Genomic DNA, 23,312 nt, shown 5'->3' on the forward strand with positions numbered 1-23,312 from the left:
CAGTACCGCACCACTTGCTAAGCCAGTACCGCACCACTTGCTTAGCGAGTACCGCACCACTTGCTTAGCGAGTAGCGCACCACTTGCTAAGCGAGTACCGTACCACTTGCTAAGCGAGTACCGCACCACTTTCTTAGCGAGTACCGCACCACTTGCTAAGCGAGTACCGCACCACTTGCTAAGCCAGTACCGCACCACTTGCTAAGCGAGTACCGCACCACTTGTTAAATCAGTACCGCACCACTTGCTAAGCGAGTACCGCACCACTTGCTAAGCCAGTACCGCACCACTTGCTAAGCCAGTACCGCACCACTTGCTAAGCGAGTACCGCACCACTTGCTAAGCCAGTACCGTACCACTTGCTAAGCGAGTACCGCACCACTTTCTTAGCGAGTACCGCACCACTTGCTAAGCGAGTACCGCACCACTTGCTAAGCCAGTACTGCACCACTTGCTAAGCCAGGGAGGGGACAACCAACCATGACTGAGCTCTGATCTACCAGGGAGGGGTGGAACCAACCATGACTGAGCTCTGATCTACCAGGGAGGGGTGGAACCAACCATGACTAAGCTCTGATCTACCAGGGAGGGGTGGAACCAACCATGACTAAGCTCTGATCTACCAGGGAGGGGTGGAACCAACCATGAGTGAGCAGTTCTGTGTTTCTAAACCCCTTTGTGTCTCTGTATTATTTGTGCTCGTGTTCCATTCACTCTGTGTGCATGTAGTAGCCCTTTGCTCCTGTTATTAATCAGTTAATAAATATTTAGTTTAAGTATTACTCTGACTTGTGTGATATGTTTGTATTATCAAATGAGGAGAGAAACTTAACTACCACACGTTACCCACTTTAGTCAGCAGATGGCGATGAGAGTCTTTCAGGTGACGTTTCTTGCGTGACGTATAATCTAGTGGACAGGACATGAGGCTTCTTCAACAGCGACAAAAGGCTTCTGATTCAACCAACGCGGTGGTTTGCTAGCGAACATTAAACTGAATCATTGAAGCGTTTTAGACCAATTTTGTGTATATTACTCTTCGTGTTTTAAACATAATTATGTTTACGTATCTACTAGTTCATATAAACGTAATTTGCTTGTGAAATTAGCAAATGTGGTAAATTGATAATGCACTAGGCTAATCGCCCGGGGCATGAGGTCACTAAGCAAGACGGAGAAAGAAGCTCTGGTGAAAGGAGAGGGAGAAGCTTTCAGGATGAAAAGGGAGGAAGAGGAGGCTATCACATTGAAAGAAGAGGAAGAACCGTTTGGAGTGAAAGAGGAAGAGGAGGCTATCCCAATAAAGGAGAAGGAGGAAGACGTTTTGGGAGTGAAAGAGGAGGAGACTGAAGATCCGATTACCACCAGTGAGTACTGTCTTAAAAACGGACACAAACTATGCAGTTGTTGAACTAATGTGTTTTTTAAGGAGCATTCTACTGAAGTTCTACACTTGAATATGTTGTTCAGTACTGTAGGAGTTGTTAGTTTCAATCTGCCATTGGTACATACATTTTTGGGACTTTTCAATTAGATGTATTGAATTCTCCATGTGGTCTATATTAAAGTTCCCCTCATCTAACATAACAGGCTTTAAAAATGCAATATTGGTGCATATTTTCTACTTAAAATATCAAAGGGATGCAAAAGGTACCCATTTCGTGGAAAAGACCCTTTACATTTACATCACAAACAATATTTTACAAAATCATGATGAACGTGGCCATTTTAGGCCCTTTTTAGACATTCATGCCTCTTGTAAGACCCTATGATTGTAGTAGAAGATCATAAGTTGACTGTCTGTCTGATGTTGTCATTCACACAGGAGAGAGACATGACTATTGTGGATCCTCTGGGGAGCCTCAACAACATCCTGATGCTGACGAGGCAGAGAAGAGTCTCTCCAGATCAGAACACCAGATGGTACAGCTTGGTCTGGTCTAGTATACAGCTTGCTCTATCGGGGTCTGGGCTGGGCTTCTGTAAAGCACTTTATGTCAACAGTGGCATCAGCATCCATAATGATATGTGTCTGTGTCCCCTCTTTATGGTTACCAGGACAACGCTAGTCCTTCCTCTCTCCCGGAGTCCCTGTGTCGTGCCTCTCTCGGTAGCACCTTACTGCTGGGTATGAAGAGGTTGTCTGTGCAGCTGGTGGACTGCAGGAAATCAACGGTGCTGAGTGGAACTGTGAGAGGAGGAGAAGAGAAGAAAGGATCAGATTTGACTCATCAAAGTAAGTGCTGTAGTTTAGTTTGAACAAATACAATAGATCTGCCCACTGGTATCTGTTACCAGGACAACCAGCAGAGTTCTGTTAGTTGACAGGAAGATAGACTGGTATCTGTTACCAGGACAACCAGCAGAGTTCTGTTAGTTGACAGGAAGATAGACTGGTATCTGTTACCAGGACAACCAGCAGAGTTCTGTTAGTTGACAGGAAGATAGACTGGTATCTGTTACCAGGACAACCAGCAGAGTTCTGTTGACATGAAGATTGACTGATATCTGTTACCAGGACAACCAGCAGAGTTTTGTTAGTTGACATGAAGATAGACTGGTGGATATGGATGTTATGAATATCATAACACTGGAAAAGGATTCTGCCAATGAAAAGAGAGAAACCAATAGACCATATAAAACCTTGATGAAAGTTAGATTTAGAGCAAAAGTTTCAAAATGATCCGATGTTTTACAAAAACGTTTCCTAAAATCATTATGGATGTTACATTGCCTGTCCCAGTCAACCCCCCCCCACCCCCCCCATCTTTACAAGACTCTAGAACAGGAAAACTAAACTAAAGACACTTCAACCGATTTAAGTTATACAAAAGGTACTAGTTGGATAGCTCCATCTGTGACATTTCAAGCTCGCTGTGGAGTGAGCTGGTGGGCCTGGGTGGACATAGGCCCACCCACTGGGGAGCCAGGCCCATTCGTTTTTCCCCACAAAAGAGCTTTATTACAGAGAGAAATACTCCTCAGTTTCATCATCTGTCCGAGTGGTAGGTCTCAGACAATGTGGAGGTCCTGGGCTGGCGTCGTTATACGTGGTCTGCGGTCGTGAGGCCAGTTGGACTTCCAAATTCTCGAAAACAACGTTGGAGGCTTTTGACTGGTTCTGTACATTAAATTCCCTGGCAACAGCTCCAGTGGACATTCCTGCAGTCAGCATGCCAATTGCCCGCTCCCTCTGAGACATCTGTGGCATCGTGTTGTGTGACAAAACTTCACATTTTAGTGGCCTTTTATTGTCCCCAGCACAAGGTGCACCTGTGTAACGATAATGCCGTTTAATCAGCTTCTTGATATGCCACACCTGTCAGTTGGATGGATTATTTTGGCAAAGAATAAATGTTCACTAACAGGGAGAAACAGACAGAAACAACATTGTGCACAAAATTCTGCAATCTTTTATTTCAGCTCATGAAACATGGGACCAACACTTTACATGTTGCGTTTATATTTTTGTTCAGTATAATATAATATAGTTACTATCAGTTTTAGGAACATATGATGATGTCATATGGAATTCATGACATGTGAATGAACAAGCCTTTTCATATTTTGTAATATGGCTATATAGATATAGTTACTATCAGTTTTAGGAACATCTACCCAAAATATTTCACCTTATTTTTTGTTTTAGGAACATATGATGTCATAGTGGATTCATGAGAATGAACAGGCCTTTTCAGACTTTTATAATATGGCTATATATATACAGTTAATATATATAGGTACTAACAGTTTTAGGAACATGTACCCAAAATGTCATGACATTAGTGATAGACAGAATGTTGAAAATTTGTGAACGTCACAAAAAAGAACCCTTTCGACAACGGGGAGATGTTACTGATGTGCTTTTTTTCGACGTAAAAACAGGTTTTAGACTTATTTTAGTTTTAGTGTGTAGGTTACATTCTGTATCATACAACTATGAAGGTTATATATTTACAACCACCTGCTGGATAGAAATCCAGCGACGTCTGTGTTTTGAGTGTCGTAGAACTTTTTAGTGTTCTGACTTATAAAACAGAATTACGATTGTTAAAGCTGGCCTCAGAGTATTGAACATAATGAATGAAATAGGTAATGTAAACATATCAGTAATTACCAGTAAGCTTTACAAGATCATTTGTTATAAAATCACACCAAGATTGTTAAATATTTAAATAAACACTGTCTTTGGCAGGAGATAGACCAGACTCGGAGGAACCAGAGACGTCCAAACCGGCAAAACAACACGACTGCTCCCGCTGTGGAAAGAGTTTTACAGAGTTAGGCAACATGAAAAGGCATGAAAGGACACACACAGGTGAGAAGCCTCATCAATGCTCTCACTGTGGAAAGACTTTTACCGAGTTATGGAGCCTGAAAACACATGAGAGAATACACACAGGGGAGAAGCTGTACTACTGTTCCCAGTGTGGAAAGAGTTTTACCCGGTCAGGGCACATGAAAGAACATAAGAGAACACACACAGGGGAGAAGCCTTACCTCTGTTCCCAGTGTGGAAAGAGTTTTACCTACTTATGTAACCTGAAAACACATGAGCGATTACACACAGGGGGAAAGCCTTACCACTGCTCCCAGTGTGGAAAGAATTTTACCCGGTCAGGGCACATGAAAGAACATAAGAGAATGCACACATTGGAGATGCCTTACCTCTGTTCCCAATGTGGAAAGAGTTTTACCCACTTATGTAACCTGAAAACACATGAGAGGTTACACACCGGGGAGAAGCCTTATGAATGCTCTCCGTGTGGATTGAATTTTACCACGTTAGGGTACCTGAAATCACATGAGCGAACACACAAAAGAGAGAAGCCTTTCCACTGCTCACAGTGCAGAGAGATTTTCACCCAGTTAGGGAGCCTGAAAAGGCATGAAAGGACACACACAATTGAGAAGCCTCATCATTGCTCTCACTGTGGAAAGACTTTTACCCAGTTAGGGAGCCTGAAAAGACATAAGAGAATACACACAGGGGAAAAGCCTCATCACTGCACTCACTGTGGGAAGACTTTTACCCAGTTAGGGGGCCTGAAAACACATGAGCGAATACACACAGGGGAGAGGCCTTACCGCTGCTCCCAGTGTGGAAAGAGTTTTACCCGGTCAGGGCACATGAAAGAACATAAGAGAACACACACAGGGGAGAAGCCTTATTGCTGCTTCCAGTGTGGAAAGAGTTTTACCTACTTATGTAACCTGAAAACACATGAGAGAATACACACAGGGGAGAAGCCTTACCACTGCTCCCAGTGTGGAAAGGGTTTTAACCAGTTAGGGGTCCTGAAACGACATGAGAGAAAACACACAGGAGATAAGAATGTAGGATGTTGAACTGTAGAACATTGGATGGATATAGGACAGATGCTGGCTGAACAGTAGGATATAAGACAGATATAGGCCTCTGAACAGTGTGTTTTCCATACTGCATGTATTATAGTGGATTGTGTTTGTGGATTTGTTTGCTGACTTCACAAAATTAATTTTCATTTAAATGGGCTAAGTATATTGTATATCGTACAATAAAATCCAGTTAGAGCAGGGTTTCCCAACTCAGTAACTCAGATCAGCTTTAATATCGAACATAGATTGTAGATTGCATCAATGTAATTGTCTGCATCATTTCCAATTGTCTGCATCATTTCCAATTGTCTGCATCATTTCAATTTTGTAAATGAACAAAAATATAAACACAAAATGCATTAATTTCTAAGATTTGACTGATTTGCAGAAAACAATGTAAATACATTCTTTAGGGCATAATCTATGGTTTTCACATGACTGGGAATAATGCTATGCATCTGTTGGTCAACGATACCTTAAGAAAAAGGTAGGGGTATGGATCAGAAAACCAGTCAGTATTTGATGTGACCACCATTTGCCTAGAGTTGATCAGGCTTTTGATTGTGGCCTGTGGAAGGTTGTCCCACTCCTCTTCAATGGCTGTGCAAAGTTGCTGCATATTAGTGGGAACTGGAACATGCTGTCGTACACGTCGATCCAGAGCATCCCAAACATGCTCAATGGGTGACATGTCTGGTGAGTATGCAGGCTATGGAAGAACTGAGACATTTTCAGCTTCCAGGAATTGTGTACAGATCATTGCGACATTGTGCATTATCATGCTGAAATATGAGGTGATGGCGGCAGATGAATGGCACGACAATGGGCCTCAGGATCTCGTCACAGTATCTCTCTGCGTTCAAATTGCCAACGATCGGATCCAATTGTGTTCGTTGTCCGTAGCTTATACCTTAACCCCACCACCACCATGGGACACTGTTCACAACGTTGACATCAGCAAACCGCTCACTCACACAACACCATACATGTGAGGCCAGTTGGACGTACTGCCAAATTCTCTAAAACAACGTAGCATATGGTAGAGAAATTAACATTAAATTCTCTGGCAACAGCTCTGGTAGTCAGCATGCCAATTGCACGCTCCCTCAACTTGAGACATATGTGTCATTGTGTGACAAAACTGCACATTTTAGAGTGGCCTTTTATTGTTCCAAGCACAAGGTGCACCTGTGTAATGATCATGTGATAAAATAATGTACATGTTGAAAGATAATGATAAAATAATTCCACTCTGAGACCTTATAACTGTATGAAATTGAGAACTTGTGTGTGTGTGTGTGTGCCTAGGAAAATGCCGAAGAACAATTAAACCTGTGTTTGAACCGACCTGGCTAGGCCTCTGAGGAACCTATGAGAGTACAGGAAGTACTTCTCAAGGTTTCCCTAATACCGGGGGAATGGAACTGTCGGCTGGGCAGTGATACACAGTGGTGAGAACTATAGAGATAAAACTCACCTACTGTTTGTGTGGAAGTATGTGGGTAGGATACCTACTGTTTGTGAGGAAGTATGTGTGTAGGATACCTACTGTTGGTGTGGAAGGAAGTATGTGGGTAGGATACCTACTGTTTGTGTGGTAGTATGTGTGTAGGATACCTACTGTTTGTGTGGTAGTATGTGTGTAGGATACCTACTGTTTGTGTGGTAGTATGTGGGTAGGATACCTACTGTTTGTGTGGTAGTATGTGTGTAGGATACCTACTGTTTGTGTGGTAGTATGTGCGTAGGATACCTACTGTTTGTGTGTAGGATACCTACTGTTGGTGTGGTAGTATGTGTGTAGGATACCTACTGTTTGTGTGGTAGTATGTGCGTAGGATACCTACTGTTTGTGTGTAGGATACCTACTGTTGGTGTGGTAGTATGTGTGTAGGATACCTACTGTATGTGTGGTAGTATGTGTGTAGGATACCTACTGTTTGTGTGGTAGTATGTGTGTAGGATACCTACTGTTGGTGTGGAAGGAAGTATGTGGGTAGGATACCTACTGTTGGTGTGGTAGTATGTGTAGGATACCTACTGTTGGTGTGGAAGTATGTGTAGGATACCTACTGTTTGTGTGGTAGTATGTGTGTAGGATATCTACTGTTTGTGTGGTAGTATGTGTGTAGGATACCTACTGTTTGTGTGGTAGTATGTGTGTAGGATACCTACTGTTGGTGTGGTAGTATGTGTGTAGGATATCTACTGTTTGTGTGGTAGTATGTGTGTAGGATACCTACTGTTTGTGTGGTAGTATGTGTAGGATACCTACTGTTGGTGTGGTAGTATGTGTGTAGGATACCTACTGTTTGTGTGGTAGTATGTGTGTAGGATTCCTACTGTTGGTGCGCAGCTATAAAATGGATGTGTTTGTATAATGGACTTTAGAACGTTCTCTGAATAAACTGTACTATCTTTTTGCATAAGCTGAGTCTGACTGATTATTATTAAACCCATGGTCTTACAGATCTCGAGGATTGGTCAGAGCTGTTGATTGTCAGTTATCATTGGGTTTGAAAATTCATCATGCTGTTTAACCAGCTTCTTGACATCAAACATCCGTCAGGTGGATCGATTATCTTGGCAAAGGAGAAATGCTCACTAACAGGGACGTAAACAAATTTGAGCTAAATAATATTTTTTGTGCTTTATGGAACATTTCTGGGATCGTGTATTTCAGCTCATGAAACATGGGACCAACGCTTTACATGTTGCATTTATATTTTTGTTTTAGTGTACATACAGTGCATTCTGAAAGTATTCAGACCCCTAGACATTTCCACAGTTTGTTACGTTACAGCCTAATTCTAAAATTGGGAAAAAATTCAATCTGATCAATCTACACACAATACCCAATAATGACAAAGCACTCATTAAAGGGTTTTTCTTTATTTTTTTTACTATTTTCTACATTGTAGAATAATAGTGAAGACATCACAACTATGAAAATAGACATATGGAGTCATGTAATAACCAAAAAAAGTGTTCAACAAATCAAAATATATTTTAGATTCTTCAAAGTAGCCACCCTTTGCCTTGATTACAGCTTTGCACACTCTTGGCGTTCTCTCAACCATCTTCACCTGGAATGCTTTTCCAACAGTCTTGAAGGAGTTCCCATATGCTGATCACTTGTTGGCTGCTTTTCCTTCAATCTGCGGTCCGACTCATCCCAAACCATCTCAATTTGGTTGAAGTCAGGGGATTGTGGAGGCCAGGTCATCTGATGCAGTACTCCATCACTCTCCTTCTTGGTATAATAGCCCTTACGTGACACTTGGCATTCAGGCCAAAGAGTTCAATCTTGGTTTCACCGGACCAGAGAATCTTGTTTCTCATGGTCTGAGAGTCTTTAGGTGCCTTTTGGCAAACTCCAAGCTGGCTGTCATGTGCCTTTTACAAAGGAGTGACTTCCGTCTGGCCACTCTACCATAAAGGCCTGATTGGTGGAGTGCTGCAGAGATGGTTGTCCTTCTGGAAGGTTCTCCCATCTCCACAGAGGAACTCTAGAGCTCTGTCAGAGTGACCATCGAGTTATTGGTCCCCTCCCTGACCAAGGCCCTTCTCCCCTGATTGCTCAGTTTGGCCGGGCGGCCAGCTCTACAAGAGTCTTGGTGGTTCCAATCTTCTTCCATTTAAGAATGATGGAGGCCACTGTGTTCTTTGGGACCTTCAATGCTGCGGAAATGTTTTGGTCCACTTCCCCAGATCTGTGCCGTGGCACAAATCCTGTATCAAAAGGAATATATCACATCAAATGTAGGCTATTTAAAGTTCATGAGAGAACAGGCATAATGCTCGTGCACTTGTCTCATGTTTTTCTACAAAAATAGAATTGTGCTTTAGGCCATTAAGCCTCATTAAATCAAACTGTATAAAGATGTATTTTATTTCAACACCTGCTGTACCTCGTTGTTGTTATTTTGTGTTACTTTTTTTTCCTTCTTTAGTTAGGAAATATTTTCTCAACTCTTATTTTTCTTAACTACATTGTTGGTTAAGGTCTTGTAAGTAAGCATTTAACAGTAAGGTCTACACCTGTTGTATTCATGTGACAAATAACATTTGATTTTAACTAAATATGGAGTATGTCAGTTTCAATGTTTCTTTGATTAAATTATATTTTTCAAACTCAGGCTGTGTGTGTGTGTGTGTGTGTGTGTGTGTTTATCTCCATCATTCCTTGTGGTCGTGTAGCTCAGTTGGTAGAGTATAGTGCTTGTAAAACCAGGGTTGTGGGTTTGATTCCTGGGACCACCCCTATGTAAAGTGTTTGCACACATGACTGCAAATCGCTTTGGATAAAAGTGTCTGCCAAATGGCAGATATATCCACTGATTATACCAAACATTTGGAACACCTTCCTAATATGGAGTTGCACCCTCACCTTTTCCCCTCAGAACAGCCTCAATTCGTCGGGGCATGGACTCTACAAGGTGTCGAAAGCATTCCACAGGGATGCTGGCCCATGTTGACTCCAATGCTTCCCACAATTGTGTCAAGTTGGCTGGGTGTTCATTAGGTTCAGTGGAGGCTTCCTCAGAGGAGGAAGGGGAGGACCATCCTCCTCAGTGATTTTCAGAAAAATAAAAATGGTAAAATATTTTAAAAGTTATCGATTTTTTAGATGTAATTATATTTAGTATACTTTTATCACCAAATAATAATTGATTAAAACATACTACTTTGCATCCTCCTCTGGTTACATTGACTTCAATACAAAACCTAGGAGGCTCATGGTTCTCAAGCCCTTCCATAGACTTACACAGTAATTATGACAACTTCCAGAGGACGTCCTCGAACCTATCAGAGCTCTTGCAGCATGAACTGACATGTTGTCCACCCAATGAAAGGATCAGAGAATGAATCTAGTACTGAAAGCATAAGTTACAGCTAGCTAGCACTGCAGTGTATAACATGTGGTGAGTAGTTGACTCAAAGAGAGAGAAAGACAATAGTTGAACAGTTTTGAACAAATTATTTTATTCCAAAATGAAGGAGAAGCGAGAGAGAGATATTTCGTTACTTATTTTCCACGTTCAGTTTCACTTACTTAGCTAGCAAATGCAGCTATCTAGTTTAGCCTACTTAAACACCTGGCTCAAACAAAGGGATGCTATGTTAGCTAGCTGGCTATGACTATCAAACAAAACACTGGAACTCTTCCAAGTCAAGGTAAGCTTTTGGTTTTACTTATTTATTGCCACCGGGGCCCGCCAATGTAAATGCTAAACTACTTACACTGTAACGTTACTGCATGATTGTAGCAGGTTTACTAACGCGTTAGTTCTATTAGCTATGTTGACTATGCCATTACTTTAGCTAATATGGTGACAAGGATGTAGGCTATGTGTAGCAGTTATGGTATGGTTTGACTTGGAAAGGTTTTTTCTCCTGGTCACATACAGCTGATCTGTTGTGCATTGAAGTACAGAAACAAAGGGAGAAGGTGATAAAGAGGTGAGCGCAGTTGTGAACTGTGTTTACGCGTCATCAGGGGTGAATTCAATCCGCCGATTCTGTTGACAAACGTTTCTTAAATGGAACAAAACTTGGATAAACATACCTGAATTTGTCCAATATAATCTCTATTTCAGCTAGATGCAGGCGAGAGTGTGCAAGGCAGTATTGAATGTGTCACTGTCTGTCCATGTTTCACTGTCTGCCACCTCAAATGATTCTCTTGACCTGTGTGCACCTACGTTGTAAACTTTCATTAATAGGCTAGGTTGCTACCTCATGATGGGTATAGGGGAAATTTGAGTATCATGTAGTAGTCTAAACCTATTGCTGTTACATTGAACAGGGTGAATGGAATATGAATGACAGTCATCCAATATGCTGTAGTAGAAATAAGGCCATGATAATGAAAAACAAAAGGGTCCTCAATTGTCTCAAGGTTTAAAAATCCTAATTTAACCTGACTCCCCCCCCCCCCCCCCCCCCATTCATCTCCACTGATTGAAGTGGATTTAACTAGTGACATCAATAAGGGATCATAGCTTTAGCCTGGATTCACCTGGTCAGTCTAAGTCATGGAAGGAGCAGGTGTTCTTAATGTTTTGTAGACTCGGTGTATAGCACTACAGATAATCAAGTGCTATTTGCATGTGATGCATTTGCTCTGTTGTTTACAAGATGATTTGTATCTTATGGAGCGTGGCTTTAAGGGAATAGTATGGTCACATCTAGATAAAAACAAATGTGAAAAATGAACAGAGAAAATGTATATTAACACACTACCTATTCATAGACGTATTTATTCATCATCTACATATTCATATTACGTTTCTACGTCTGTGTACAGGACGCTATTATTTGTAAGACGTAAGAGAAAATATATCAGCTTATTGTTAAATTATTATGACGTTCTTTCCAATACAAAAAGTGTAGTAACTGTTGTTTCCAAACTGCGTTACCCACTTCAGTCAGCAGATGGCGGATGTACGTCTTTCAGGTGATGATTCTTGCGTGACATATAATTTACTGGACGGGACGCTTCTTCAGGAACAACAACACGGCTACTCTTTCAACCACCTCGGTAGCTTGCTAGCCAACATAAAACTGAAATATTGACGCTTTAGACCATGTTAATGTACATTAGCTAATCTCAGTGGTTTAAACACAGTTCTGTTGACATATCTACTTGTTAACTTTAGCCTAATTTGCTTGTTCAATTTGCAAATGTGTCAAAGATTGGTACTGAGCCTAGCACGAGGCTAGTCGCTAATGCTAACTAGCTAGCTAACATCCCTGACCATGAGCTCACTCAGCAACTCGCCTCTTGCTAAAGAAGAATATGTCTACTGGACGGAGAAAGAAGCTCTGGGGCTGAACATTGTCGTGAAAGAAGAAGAGGATGGTATTACAATGAAAGGAGAGAGAGAAGATTTCATAATTAAAAAGGAGGAAGATGAGGCTGTTATACTGAAAGAAGAGGAAGAACATTTTGGAGTGGAAGAGGGGATAGAGGCTGTCACAGTGGAAACGGAGGAGGTAGAAGCTTTCAGAATGAAAAAGGAGGAAGAGGAGGCTGTCACATTGAAAGAAGAAGAGGAGGAGGATGTTAAAGTGAAAAAAGATAAAGAACTAGGAGTGGGAGAGGATGCTATCTCAATAAAGGTGAAGGAGGAAGTCGTTTTGGGAGTGAAAGAGGAGACAGAAGATCAGATAAACACCAGTGAGTACTGTCTTAAACACAGAGTCACACACTATGCCGTTGTTGAACTAATGTGGGGTTTTTAAGGGGCATTCTACTGAAGTTCTACACTTGAATATGTTGTTCAGTACTGTAGGAATTGTTAAAGTTTGAATTTGCCATTGGTACATATATTGTGGGGTCTTTTATATTAGGTTTATTGAATTCTCCATGTGGTCTACATTAAAGTGCACCTCATCTAATATAACATGCTTTTAAAATTCAATATTGGTGCATAATTTACACTTAAAATATCAAAGATAAAGGGAACGCAAAAGTCACCCAATTCGTTGAACTACCCTTTTAAACTACACAAACAATATTTTGTGGCTATTATATGCCATTTTTAGACATTTTCATTCCTTTTGTAAGCCTGTGATCGCAATAAAAGTTCATAAGTTTACCATCTGTTTGATGTTGTCATTCACACAGGAGAGAGACACGACTATCATGGATCCTCTGGGGAGCCTCAACAACATCCTGATGCTGACGAGGCAGAGAAGAGTCTCTCCAGATCAGAACACCAGATGGTACAGCTTGGTCTGGTCTAGCATACAGCTTGCTCTATCTGGGTCTGGGCTGGGTTTCTGTAAAGCACTTTATGACAACAGTGACATCAGCATCCATAATGAGATGTGTCTGTGTCCCCTCTTTATGGTTAACAGGACAATGCTAGCCCGCCCCCTTCCTCCCTCCCGGAGTCCCCGTGTCGTGCCTCTCCCGGTAGCACCTTACTGCTGGGTATGAAGAGGTTGTCTGTGCAGCTGGTAGACTGCAGGAAAACAACGGGGCTGAGTGGAACTGTGAGAGGAGGAGAAGAGAAGAAAGGATCAGATTTGACTCATCAAAGTAAGTGCTGTAGTTTAGTTTGAACAAATAAATAGATCTGTTCACTGGTATCTGTTACCAGGACAACCAGCAGAGTTCTGTTAGTTCTGGGATCGAACCCGGGTCTGGAGTGACACCTCAAGTGCCTTAGACCGCTGTGCCACTCGGGTGGCAGCTCCTTTGTTTGGCTGACGTTGAGGGACCGGTTGTTTACCTTGCACCACGCTCGTTGTCCTCAGGGGTTCTCGTCTTTATGCTCGAAGTTGGAGAACATGTATTTTAGCGGCAGGGTGGCGTTGGTGTCTGCGACATGACTAGTTCTTTTAGTGTTTTTTTTTTAATTCTGTGACCGTTAGAAACACATTATGCCTCGTGACTAAATAAGTCTTTATCATTTCTATGACTACTACCACATGGACAGACTGACTACTACCACATGGACAGACTGACTACTACCACATGGACAGACTGACTACTACCACATGGACAGAATGACTAGTACCACATGGACAGACCGACTACTACCACATGGACAGACTGACTACTACCACATGGACAGACTGACTAGTACCACATGGACAGACTGACTACTACCACTGGACAGACTGACTATACCACGTGGACAGACTGACTACTACCACGTGGACAGACTGACTACTACCACGTGGACAGACTGACTAGTACCACGTGGACAGACTGACTAGTACCACGTGGACAGACTGACTAGTACCACGTGGACAGACTGACTAGTACCACGTGGACAGACTGACTAGTACCACGTGGACAGACTGACTAGTACCACGTGGACAGACTGACTAGTACCACGTGGACAGACTGACTAGTACCACGTGGACAGACTGACTAGTACCACGTGGACAGACTGACTAGTACCACGTGGACAGACTGACTAGTACCACGTGGACAGACTGACTAGTACCACGTGGACAGACTGACTAGTACCACGTGGACAGACTGACTAGTACCACGTGGACAGACTGACTAGTACCACGTGGACAGACTGACTAGTACCACGTGGACAGACTGACTAGTACCACGTGGACAGACTGACTAGTACCACGTGGACAGACTGACTACTACCACGTGGACAGACTGACTACTACCACGTGGACAGAATGACTACTACCACGTGGACAGAATGACTAGTACCACGTGGACAGAATGACTACTACCACATGGACAGACTGACTAGTACCACGTGGACAGACTGACTAGTACCACGTGGACAGACTGACTAGTACCACGTGGACAGACTGACTACTACCACGTGGACAGACTGACTAGTACCACGTGGACAGACTGACTAGTACCACGTGGACAGACTGACTAGTACCACGTGGACAGACTGACTAGTACCACGTGGACAGACTGACTAGTACCACGTGGACAGACTGACTAGTACCACGTGGACAGACTGACTAGTACCACGTGGACAGACTGACTAGTACCACGTGGACAGACTGACTAGTACCACGTGGACAGACTGACTAGTACCACGTGGACAGACTGACTAGTACCACGTGGACAGACTGACTAGTACCACGTGGACAGACTGACTAGTACCACGTGGACAGACTGACTAGTACCACGTGGACAGACTGACTAGTACCACGTGGACAGACTGACTAGTACCACGTGGACAGACTGACTAGTACCACGTGGACAGACTGACTAGTACCACGTGGACAGACTGACTAGTACCACGTGGACAGACTGACTAGTACCACGTGGACAGACTGACTAGTACCACGTGGACAGACTGACTAGTACCACGTGGACAGACTGACTAGTACCACGTGGACAGACTGACTAGTACCACGTGGACAGACTGATGGACAGACTTCGTTTGTGTGTTTGTGGGGAGCATGCTGTTTATTTAGTCAGGCGATGCCCACATTATTCTGACATATTTTAGAATGTTAATTATGTGAACATCAATGCATAATGCCATTGGGTAGGCAAATAATAAGAATAAACATTATTGTTGAAGTGGCTAATGCTTATAATGTTTTTAGCATACATTTTGGGGAGAGTTTTTATCCTATATGCTGTTACAACAATTAAACTTAAAACGTCGGTCCTTGAAAATTACAATGAAGTGCTTGAAAAAGTCCGTAAGTCCTTGAATTTGACTTGCCAATGTCTATTGCAATGTCTATATGAATTCCTGCGACTTGCTCAGCCAGCAAATGAAAGATGAAATAATCTGCTATTTAAATTTTGCATCATTCACTTTCCTGTCATATCGTCAGATCTTGTCCCCCGGACAGTAAATTTCAGTTGGTGCTGAACCCAGTCTGCCGCTGGTAAATATACCTGATTGTTGAACCCTGTGCGGTGTATATGTATCGGTCTATATGTCTACCACTCCGTGTAGCAGTTAGCGATGCTAATGTCTTCTGGTGTATCGGTCTATATGTCTACCACTCCGTATAGCCGTTAGCGATGCTATTGTCTTCTGGTGTAGGGTCTATATGTCTACCACTCCGTATAGCCGTTATAGCCGTTAGCGATGCTAATGTCTTCGGGTAGCCGTATAGCCGTTAGCGATGCTAATGTCTTCTGGTAGACGTATAGCCGTTAGCGATGCTATTGTCTTCTGGTGTAGGGTAAATATGTCTACCACTCCGTATAGCCGTTATAGCCGTTAGCGATGCTAATGTCTTCGGGTAGCCGTATAGCCGTTAGCGATGCTAATGTCTTCTGGTAGACGTATAGCCGTTAGCGATGCTAATGTCTTCTGGTGTAGGGTCTATATGTCTACCACTCCGTATAGCCGTTATAGCCGTTAGCGATGCTAATGTCTTCGGGTAGCCGTATAGCCGTTAGCGATGCTAATGTCTTCTGGTAGACGTATAGCCGGTAGCGATGCTAATGTCTTCTGGTGTATCGGTCTATATGTCTACCACTCCGTATAGCCGTTAGCGATGCTATTGTCTTCTGGTGTATCGGTCTATATGTCTACCACTCCGTATAGCCGTTAGCGATGCTAATGTCTTCTGGTGTATCGGTCTATATGTCTACCACTCCGTGTAGCCGTTAGCGATGCTAATGTCTTCTGGTGTAGGGTCTATATGTCTACCACTCCGTATAGCCGTTAGCGATGCTTATGTCTTCTGATGTATCAGTCTATATGTCTACCACTCCGTATAGCCGTTAGCGATGCTAATGTCTTCTGGTGTATCGGTCTATATGTCTACCACTCCGTGTAGCCATTAGCGATGCTAATGTCTTCTGGTGTATCGGTCTATATGTCTACCACTCCGTATAGCCGTTAGCGATGCTAATGTCTTCTGGTGTATCGGTCTATATGTCTACCACTCTGTGTAGCCGTTAGCGATGCTAATGTCTTCTGGTGTATCGGTCTGTATGTCCACCACTCTGTGTAGCCGTTAGCGATGCTATTGTCTTCTGGTGTATCGGTCTATATGTCTACCACTCTGTGTAGCCGTTAGCGATGCTATTGTCTTCTGGTGTATCGGTCTATATGTCTACCACTCTGTGTAGCCGTTAGCGATGCTATTGTCTTCTGGTGTATCGGTCTATATGTCTACCACTCCGTATAGCCGTTAGCGATGCTTATGTCTTCTGGTGTATCGGTCTATATGTCTACCACTCCGTATAGCCGTTAGCGATGCTAATGTCTTCGGGTAGCCGTATAGCCGTTAGCGATGCTAATGTCTTCTGGTGTATCGGTCTATATGTCTACCACTCCGTATAGCCGTTAGCGATGCTAATGTCTTCTGGTGTATCGGTCTATATGTCTACCACTCCGTTTAGCCGTTAGCGATGCTAATGTCTTCTGGTGTATCGGTCTGTATGTCTACCACTCTGTGTAGCCGTTAGCGATGCTATTGTCTTCTGGTGTATCGGTCTATATGTCTACCACTCTGTGTAGCCGTTAGCGATGCTATTGTCTTCTGGTGTATCGGTCTATATGTCTACCACTCTGTGTAGCCGTTAGCGATGCTATTGTCTTCTGGTGTATCGGTCTATATGTCTACCACTCTGTGTAGCCGTTAGCGATGCTATTGTCTTCTGGTGTATCGGTCTATATGTCTACCACTCCGTATAGCCGTTAGCGATGCTAATGTCTTCTGGTGTAGGGTCCATATGTCTACCACTCCGTATAGCCGTTAGCGATGCTAATGTCTTCTGGTGTAGGGTCTTTATGTCTACCACTCCGTATAGCCGTTAGCGATGCTAATGTCTTCTGGTTTAGGGTCTATATGTCTACCACTCCGTATAGCCGTTAGCGATGCTAATGTCTTCTGGTGTATCGGTCTATATGTCTACCACTCCGTATAGCCGTTAGCGATGCTAATGTCTTCTGGTGTATCGGTCTATATGTCTACCACTCCGTATAGCCGTTAGCGATGCTAATGCCTTCTGGTGTATCGGTTTATATGTCTACCACTCTGTGTAGCCGTTAGCGATGCTAATGTCTTCTGGTGTAGGGTCTATATGTCTACCACTCCGTATAGCCGTTAGCGATGCTAATGTCTTCTGGTGTAGGGTCTTTATGCCTACCACTCCGTATAGCCGTTAGCGATGCTAATGTCTTCTGGTGTAGGGTCTATATGTCTACCACTCCGTATAGCCGTTAGCGATGCTTATGTCTTCTGGTGTAGGGTCTATATGTCTACCACTCCGTATAGCCGTTAGCGATGCTTATGTCTTCTGATGTATCAGTCTATATGTCTACCACTCCGTATAGCCGTTAGCGATGCTTATGTCTTCGGGTAGACGGAAAGACAATTAAAAAGTATCCTCTGCCTACCTGGCAGAATCGTGATTATTTGCATCAATCCGGTGGCCATTTTGTTTTGAAACAAATCCCCATCACAACTGCGCTACAGAAACACTGCTCGACAAACAAGGCTGTCTGGCTGGTGCCACTTGAATTAAAGGGTAACTACACACAAACATTCAGATTTTCCCAGATTTCCCCTCGTGTGGTTTAAGCATTGTTGTGGAATTAGAACATTCAAATCAAATCAAATTTTATTTGTCACATGCATTAGATATTAGCAGATGTTAATGCGAGTGTAGCGAAATGCTTCAATTATGTTTTTCTGTTGAAAAGTGTGATTTTGAGAGAACCTGAAAAAAATGGAGGAAATCAGTCCTGGCGTTTTTGTTCTGTGGTCGTGGTATCTCTTTTCTTTGCTGTTACAGTAAATACATCTAAATCAATGTAAGAACACAGGGGAATGCTAATTTAACAGATGGCTAGTCATTATTAGCCTGGTTCTATTATGGGACACAGGCCAGGTCATTATAAATTAGCACATTTAATTGAGGGAAAATGTGGTTGCTATCACTGTTGTGGTTGTCTCACCTAGCTACCTTAAGATGGATGCACTAACTGAGGGAAACTGTATTTACTATCACTGTTGTGGTTGTCTCACCTAGCTACCTTAAGATGGATGCACTAACTGAGGGAAACTGTATTTACTATTGTCGTGGAAAATCATCTCAGAAATATAACGCTTTATCAGAACTTGTGAAATCAAAACATGCTTTTATTACAATTGTATAGCCAACTGGAATGTCCCGCGGAACACACACCCTCCCAGAGCACTGGTTCGCTCTTTATACACAAATAGCATATGAGTCCACCCCATATGCAAATAAGCATACTTCCCCTAATTCTTCCTGCCATCATTATCTTTTTAGTTCAGGCTTCCTGCTTGTTCACGCATACTAACGCCCATTATCTGCTTTCAGTTAAATTATAATAGTGGTCAGACCCTCTATCTTAGTGTGTCAACAAACTCTTTTTCCTTTCCCTTCACCACTAAATCAATGCACTCTTTGTTCTGTTCCCCCCCATCCTTAGGGTATCCAATTGCTTTTAGGCGCCTAGGTGTCTGACACATACGTAGTGGAATGGGTAGACTATAAATCTAGTGTGTCAAAGCTTTTTCCATACATGCACTTTAAAGCACGTATGACTTTGGCCATCTGCTAATCTTTGGTTTCCTGTATTTACCAGAATGGCAAATGCACTCACATCTGCCTTCTTCTCCTATTTTCTAGTGTACACCTGTCTATTGTTTAATAGTGTGATATCTACCTACATATGTATCAATTACTCCTACACTATCACTGTTGTGGTTGTCTCACCAAGCTACCTTAAGATGGATGCACTAACTGAGGGAAACTGTATTTACTATCACTGTTGTGGTTGTCTCACCAAGCTACCTTAAGATGGATGCACTAACTGAGGGAAACTGTATTTACTATCACTGTTGTGGTTGTCTCACCAAGCTACCTTAAGATGGATGCACTAACTGAGGGAAACTGTATTTACTATCACTGTTGTGGTTGTCTCACCTAGCTACCTTAAGATGGATGCACTAACTGAGGGAAACTGTATTTACTATCACTGTTGTGGTTGTCTCACCAAGCTACCTTAAGATGGATGCACTAACTGAGGGAAACTGTATTTACTATCACTGTTGTGGTTGTCTCACCAAGCTACCTTAAGATGGATGCACTAACTGAGGGAAACTGTATTTACTATCACTGTTGTGGTTGTCTCACCTAGCTACCTTAAGATGGATGCACTAACTGCAAGTTGCTCTGAATAGTGACCATACTATTCCCTTAAAGCCACAGTGTAAAATACATGGGTCATGTAAACAATGGAGCACATGCATCACATGCTAAGAGCACTTGACTGTAAGTCTCTCTGGGTAAGAGGGTCTGCTAAATGATTAAAATGTCAAATGTACGTGGAGATTTCATTCAGGTCTCCCTGTTTTAACCACTCTGTTTGTCTTTGGCAGAAGGCCGACCAGAATCAGAGGAACCGGAGACGTCTGAACCAGCGAGACGACACCACTGTTCACAGTGTGGAAAGAGTTATACCCGTTTATGGAGCCTGAAAAACCATAAGAGAACACATGCAGGGAAGAAGCCGTATCACTGCTCTCAGTGTGGAAAGAGTTTTACACGGTTAGGGAGCCTAAAAATACATGAGAGAATACACACAGGAGACAAGCCTTACCAATGCTTCCAGTGTGGAAAGAGATTTATCCAGTCAACACATCTGCATGAGCATAACCGAATACACACAGGGGAAAAACCATTCCAATGCTCTCAGTGTGGAAGGACATTTTCCCGATCAGGGGACCTGAAATCTCATGAGAGAATACACACAGGGGAAAAGCCTTATCACTGCTCCCATTGTAAAAGTAGTTTTAGCTGGTCAGGGCAACTGAACGAGCATGAGAGAACACACACAGGGGTGAAGCCTTACCACTGCTCCCAGTGTGGAAAGAGTTTTACACGGTTGGGGTCCCTTAAATCACATAAGATATATACACACACACAGAAGACAAGCCCTATCACTACTCCCAGTGTGAAAATAAGTATTTGTCATTAGGGGATATGAAAAAGCATGAGAGAAAACACTGTAGAGAAACCTTTCCACTGCTCTCTGTGTGGAATGGGATTTACCCAGTCATGGCATCTGAAAGCGCATAAGAGAATACACACGAGATAAGCCATTACCGAGTTATACCCGGTAAGGGAATTTAGAAACGCTTGAGTTGACACACATGAAATAACGAGAGAAAATGGACAAATGTAGATTTCCGCCTAAATAGACATGCAAAAGTAACAGCTATTCATGTGTAATTACGTGATTCTGACATGCAAAAACTTGGTATATTTGGAAAGAAGACATCTGGGAGATTATGCGGGAAATTATCAGAAGATAGAAGTTACATAGTTCAGAATACACAAGATCAAGCACACACAAAATACACTTTTTTAAATTATTTTTATTTTGGCCCCTGCGCAAGAGATCCATGGAGGGCGTTACTTCACCAGTTCTCATACCATGTATTACTATTATGTGATTAGCCTAGTTGGTTTTGTAATGTTAATTCCCATGAGAGGAATTATGTTTTTTTTTTTCTATCATTGTAAATTGTGTCTAGAGATTGAGCTGACATTTATTATTTAATGTATATTGTTTATTGGATTTACATTGCAATAATGCCCTTTTTCATCCTGTTTCCCTCTGTACACAGACCACTTGTATACTCTGGTTATTCATTAAAACTCCTACTGTAGGCTTCTGTTCTGCCTGTTATCACTCTTTGACCGGGTGCTCAAAGCCTCTCAAAGCACATGGCTACTTAAAAACCTCTTAAGGATCGGCCCCGTTTTTTTCTTCGATTTTCGACCTAAAATGACATACCCAAATCTAACTGCCTGTAGCTCAGGCCCTGAAGTAAGGATATGGATTTTCTTGGTACCATTTGAAAGGAAACACTTTGAAGTTTGTGGAAATGTGAAAGGAATGTAGGAGAATATAACACAATAGATCTGGTAAAAGATCATGCAAAGATAAAAACCAAACTTTTTTTACCATCATCTTTGAAATGCAAGAGAAAGGCCATTCCAGCCCAGGTGGAATTTAGATATTGGCGACTAGATGGCAGCAGCGTATGTGCAAAGTTTTAGTCTGATCCAATGAACCATTGCATTTCTGTAAAAAAAAAAATGTATGAAGACTGCCAAAATGTGCTTCGTTTGTTTATTAATAACTTTTCATGTTCAAAACTGTGCACTCTCCTCAAACAATAGTATTCTTTCACTGTAATAGCTACTGTAAATTAGACGGTGCAGTTAAATAAAAAATAATTTAAGCTTTCTGCCAATATCAAATATGTCTATATCCTGGGAAATGTTCTTGTTACTTACAACCTCATGCTAATCGCATTAGCCTATGTTAAATCAACCGTGCCGCAGGGTACCCACCAATCCTGAAGTTAATATGTATTTGCGGTGATTGGGCGCCTGCAGCATTGATTGGCGTTACACCATCAAGAGCAGTTTGAAGAAAGTGCGTCTGGGGACAGAAATTTCTATACTTGCAAAAGGTAAGCTATTCATGCCTTAGCTGTTATATAGGTAAAACAATATATCTGAGCAGCTAACTGATCGCTGCAGCTGTACACAGTCCATCTGCAAATAGCCCACCCAATCTACCTACCTCATCCCCATACTGTTTTTATTTACTTTTCTGCTCTTTTGCACCCCAGTATCTCTACTTGCACATTCTCATCTGCTCATTTATCACTCCAGTGTTAATCTGCTAAATTGTAATTCTTTGCTACTATGGCCTATTTATTGCCTACCTCATGCCTTTTGCACACAATGTATATAGACTTTCTTTTTTTCTATTGTGTCATTGACTTGTTTATTGTGTTATTGGCTTGTTTATTGTTTATTCCATGTTATTCCATGTGTAACTCTGTGTTGTTGTCTGTGTCACACTGCTTTGCTTTATCTTGGCCAGGTCGCAGTTGTAAATGGGAACTTGTTCTCAACTAGCCTACCTGGTTAAATAAAGGTGAATTTAAAAAAAAATCATTTTAACTGCTGTTGAAAAAAACATTAGCTCTAACAAGAAGTTGAGTTTTCACTGGATGTATTGATAAATCATGTTTGATTTGTATATGTATATTTTAATGTCTATTAATTTTTTTTAACAGGTTCGTCACGAACCTGTCTGTCTTTGCTATACAGTCTTCTTATTGAACTATGTAAATAAAATGTTCATGTGCTCATAAAAAGAGCATTTTGTTTGGGAACGGACCGACATTAGTCTGGTGTCTCCCATCAGAACTGTCTACCATGGGTTACCATGGGTTACCCTACCAGTAGTCTAACCCTACCATGAGTTACCCTACCAGTAGTCTTATAGACTACAGACAATATAGTTCCTCAGAACTGCCTACCCTGGGGTTACCCTACCAGTAGTCCTATAGACAATATAGCTCTGAGGGTCCTCGACACAGACAAGCCTCTACACCGCGTTCAAGGTCTCGGTCCAGAGGGGAACAGGGAACTATTTACAATAAAAACGTCCGACCACCCCAATTAT

At 42.2% G+C, this 23,312-nt stretch overlaps 2 protein-coding genes across 2 annotated transcripts; both read left to right on the forward strand.

The window, feature by feature from the left end:
- The first annotated feature begins 917 nt into the window (after nt 1-917).
- LOC129848799 (zinc finger protein 883-like) lies at nt 918-9,496 on the forward strand. The gene is made up of 4 exons (XM_055915894.1): nt 918-1,367; nt 1,826-1,923; nt 2,059-2,236; nt 4,196-9,496. Exons 1-4 carry the CDS (start codon nt 1,154-1,156, stop codon nt 5,347-5,349), a joined length of 1,644 nt encoding a protein of 547 aa, XP_055771869.1. The 5' UTR covers nt 918-1,153; the 3' UTR covers nt 5,350-9,496.
- Nucleotides 9,497-11,314: 1,818 nt separating this feature from the next.
- On the forward strand, nt 11,315-21,494 carry LOC129848800 (zinc finger and SCAN domain-containing protein 21-like). The gene is made up of 4 exons (XM_055915895.1): nt 11,315-12,541; nt 12,992-13,089; nt 13,225-13,408; nt 20,200-21,494. Exons 1-4 carry the CDS (start codon nt 12,121-12,123, stop codon nt 20,796-20,798), a joined length of 1,302 nt encoding a protein of 433 aa, XP_055771870.1. The 5' UTR covers nt 11,315-12,120; the 3' UTR covers nt 20,799-21,494.
- The last annotated feature ends 1,818 nt before the right edge of the window (nt 21,495-23,312 follow it).

Source organism: Salvelinus fontinalis, unplaced genomic scaffold (assembly GCF_029448725.1).
Source record: "Salvelinus fontinalis isolate EN_2023a unplaced genomic scaffold, ASM2944872v1 scaffold_1192, whole genome shotgun sequence".
NCBI lineage: Eukaryota > Metazoa > Chordata > Actinopteri > Salmoniformes > Salmonidae > Salvelinus > Salvelinus fontinalis.

What these genes read in the sequence shown, in the direction of transcription:
- LOC129848800 (XM_055915895.1), top strand. Translation starts at nt 12,121, where the DNA reads ATGAGCTCACTCAGCAACTCGCCTCTTGCTAAAGAAGAATATGTCTAC. An exon ending in AGAAGATCAGATAAACACCA is followed by an intron (nt 12,542 to 12,991) that starts GTGAGTACTGTC and finishes TCATTCACACAG; the next exon opens with GAGAGAGACACGACTATCAT. An exon ending in CCAGATCAGAACACCAGATG is followed by an intron (nt 13,090 to 13,224) that starts GTACAGCTTGGT and finishes TATGGTTAACAG; the next exon opens with GACAATGCTAGCCCGCCCCC.
- LOC129848799 (XM_055915894.1), top strand. Translation starts at nt 1,154, where the DNA reads ATGAGGTCACTAAGCAAGACGGAGAAAGAAGCTCTGGTGAAAGGAGAG. An exon ending in TGAAGATCCGATTACCACCA is followed by an intron (nt 1,368 to 1,825) that starts GTGAGTACTGTC and finishes TCATTCACACAG; the next exon opens with GAGAGAGACATGACTATTGT. An exon ending in CCAGATCAGAACACCAGATG is followed by an intron (nt 1,924 to 2,058) that starts GTACAGCTTGGT and finishes TATGGTTACCAG; the next exon opens with GACAACGCTAGTCCTTCCTC.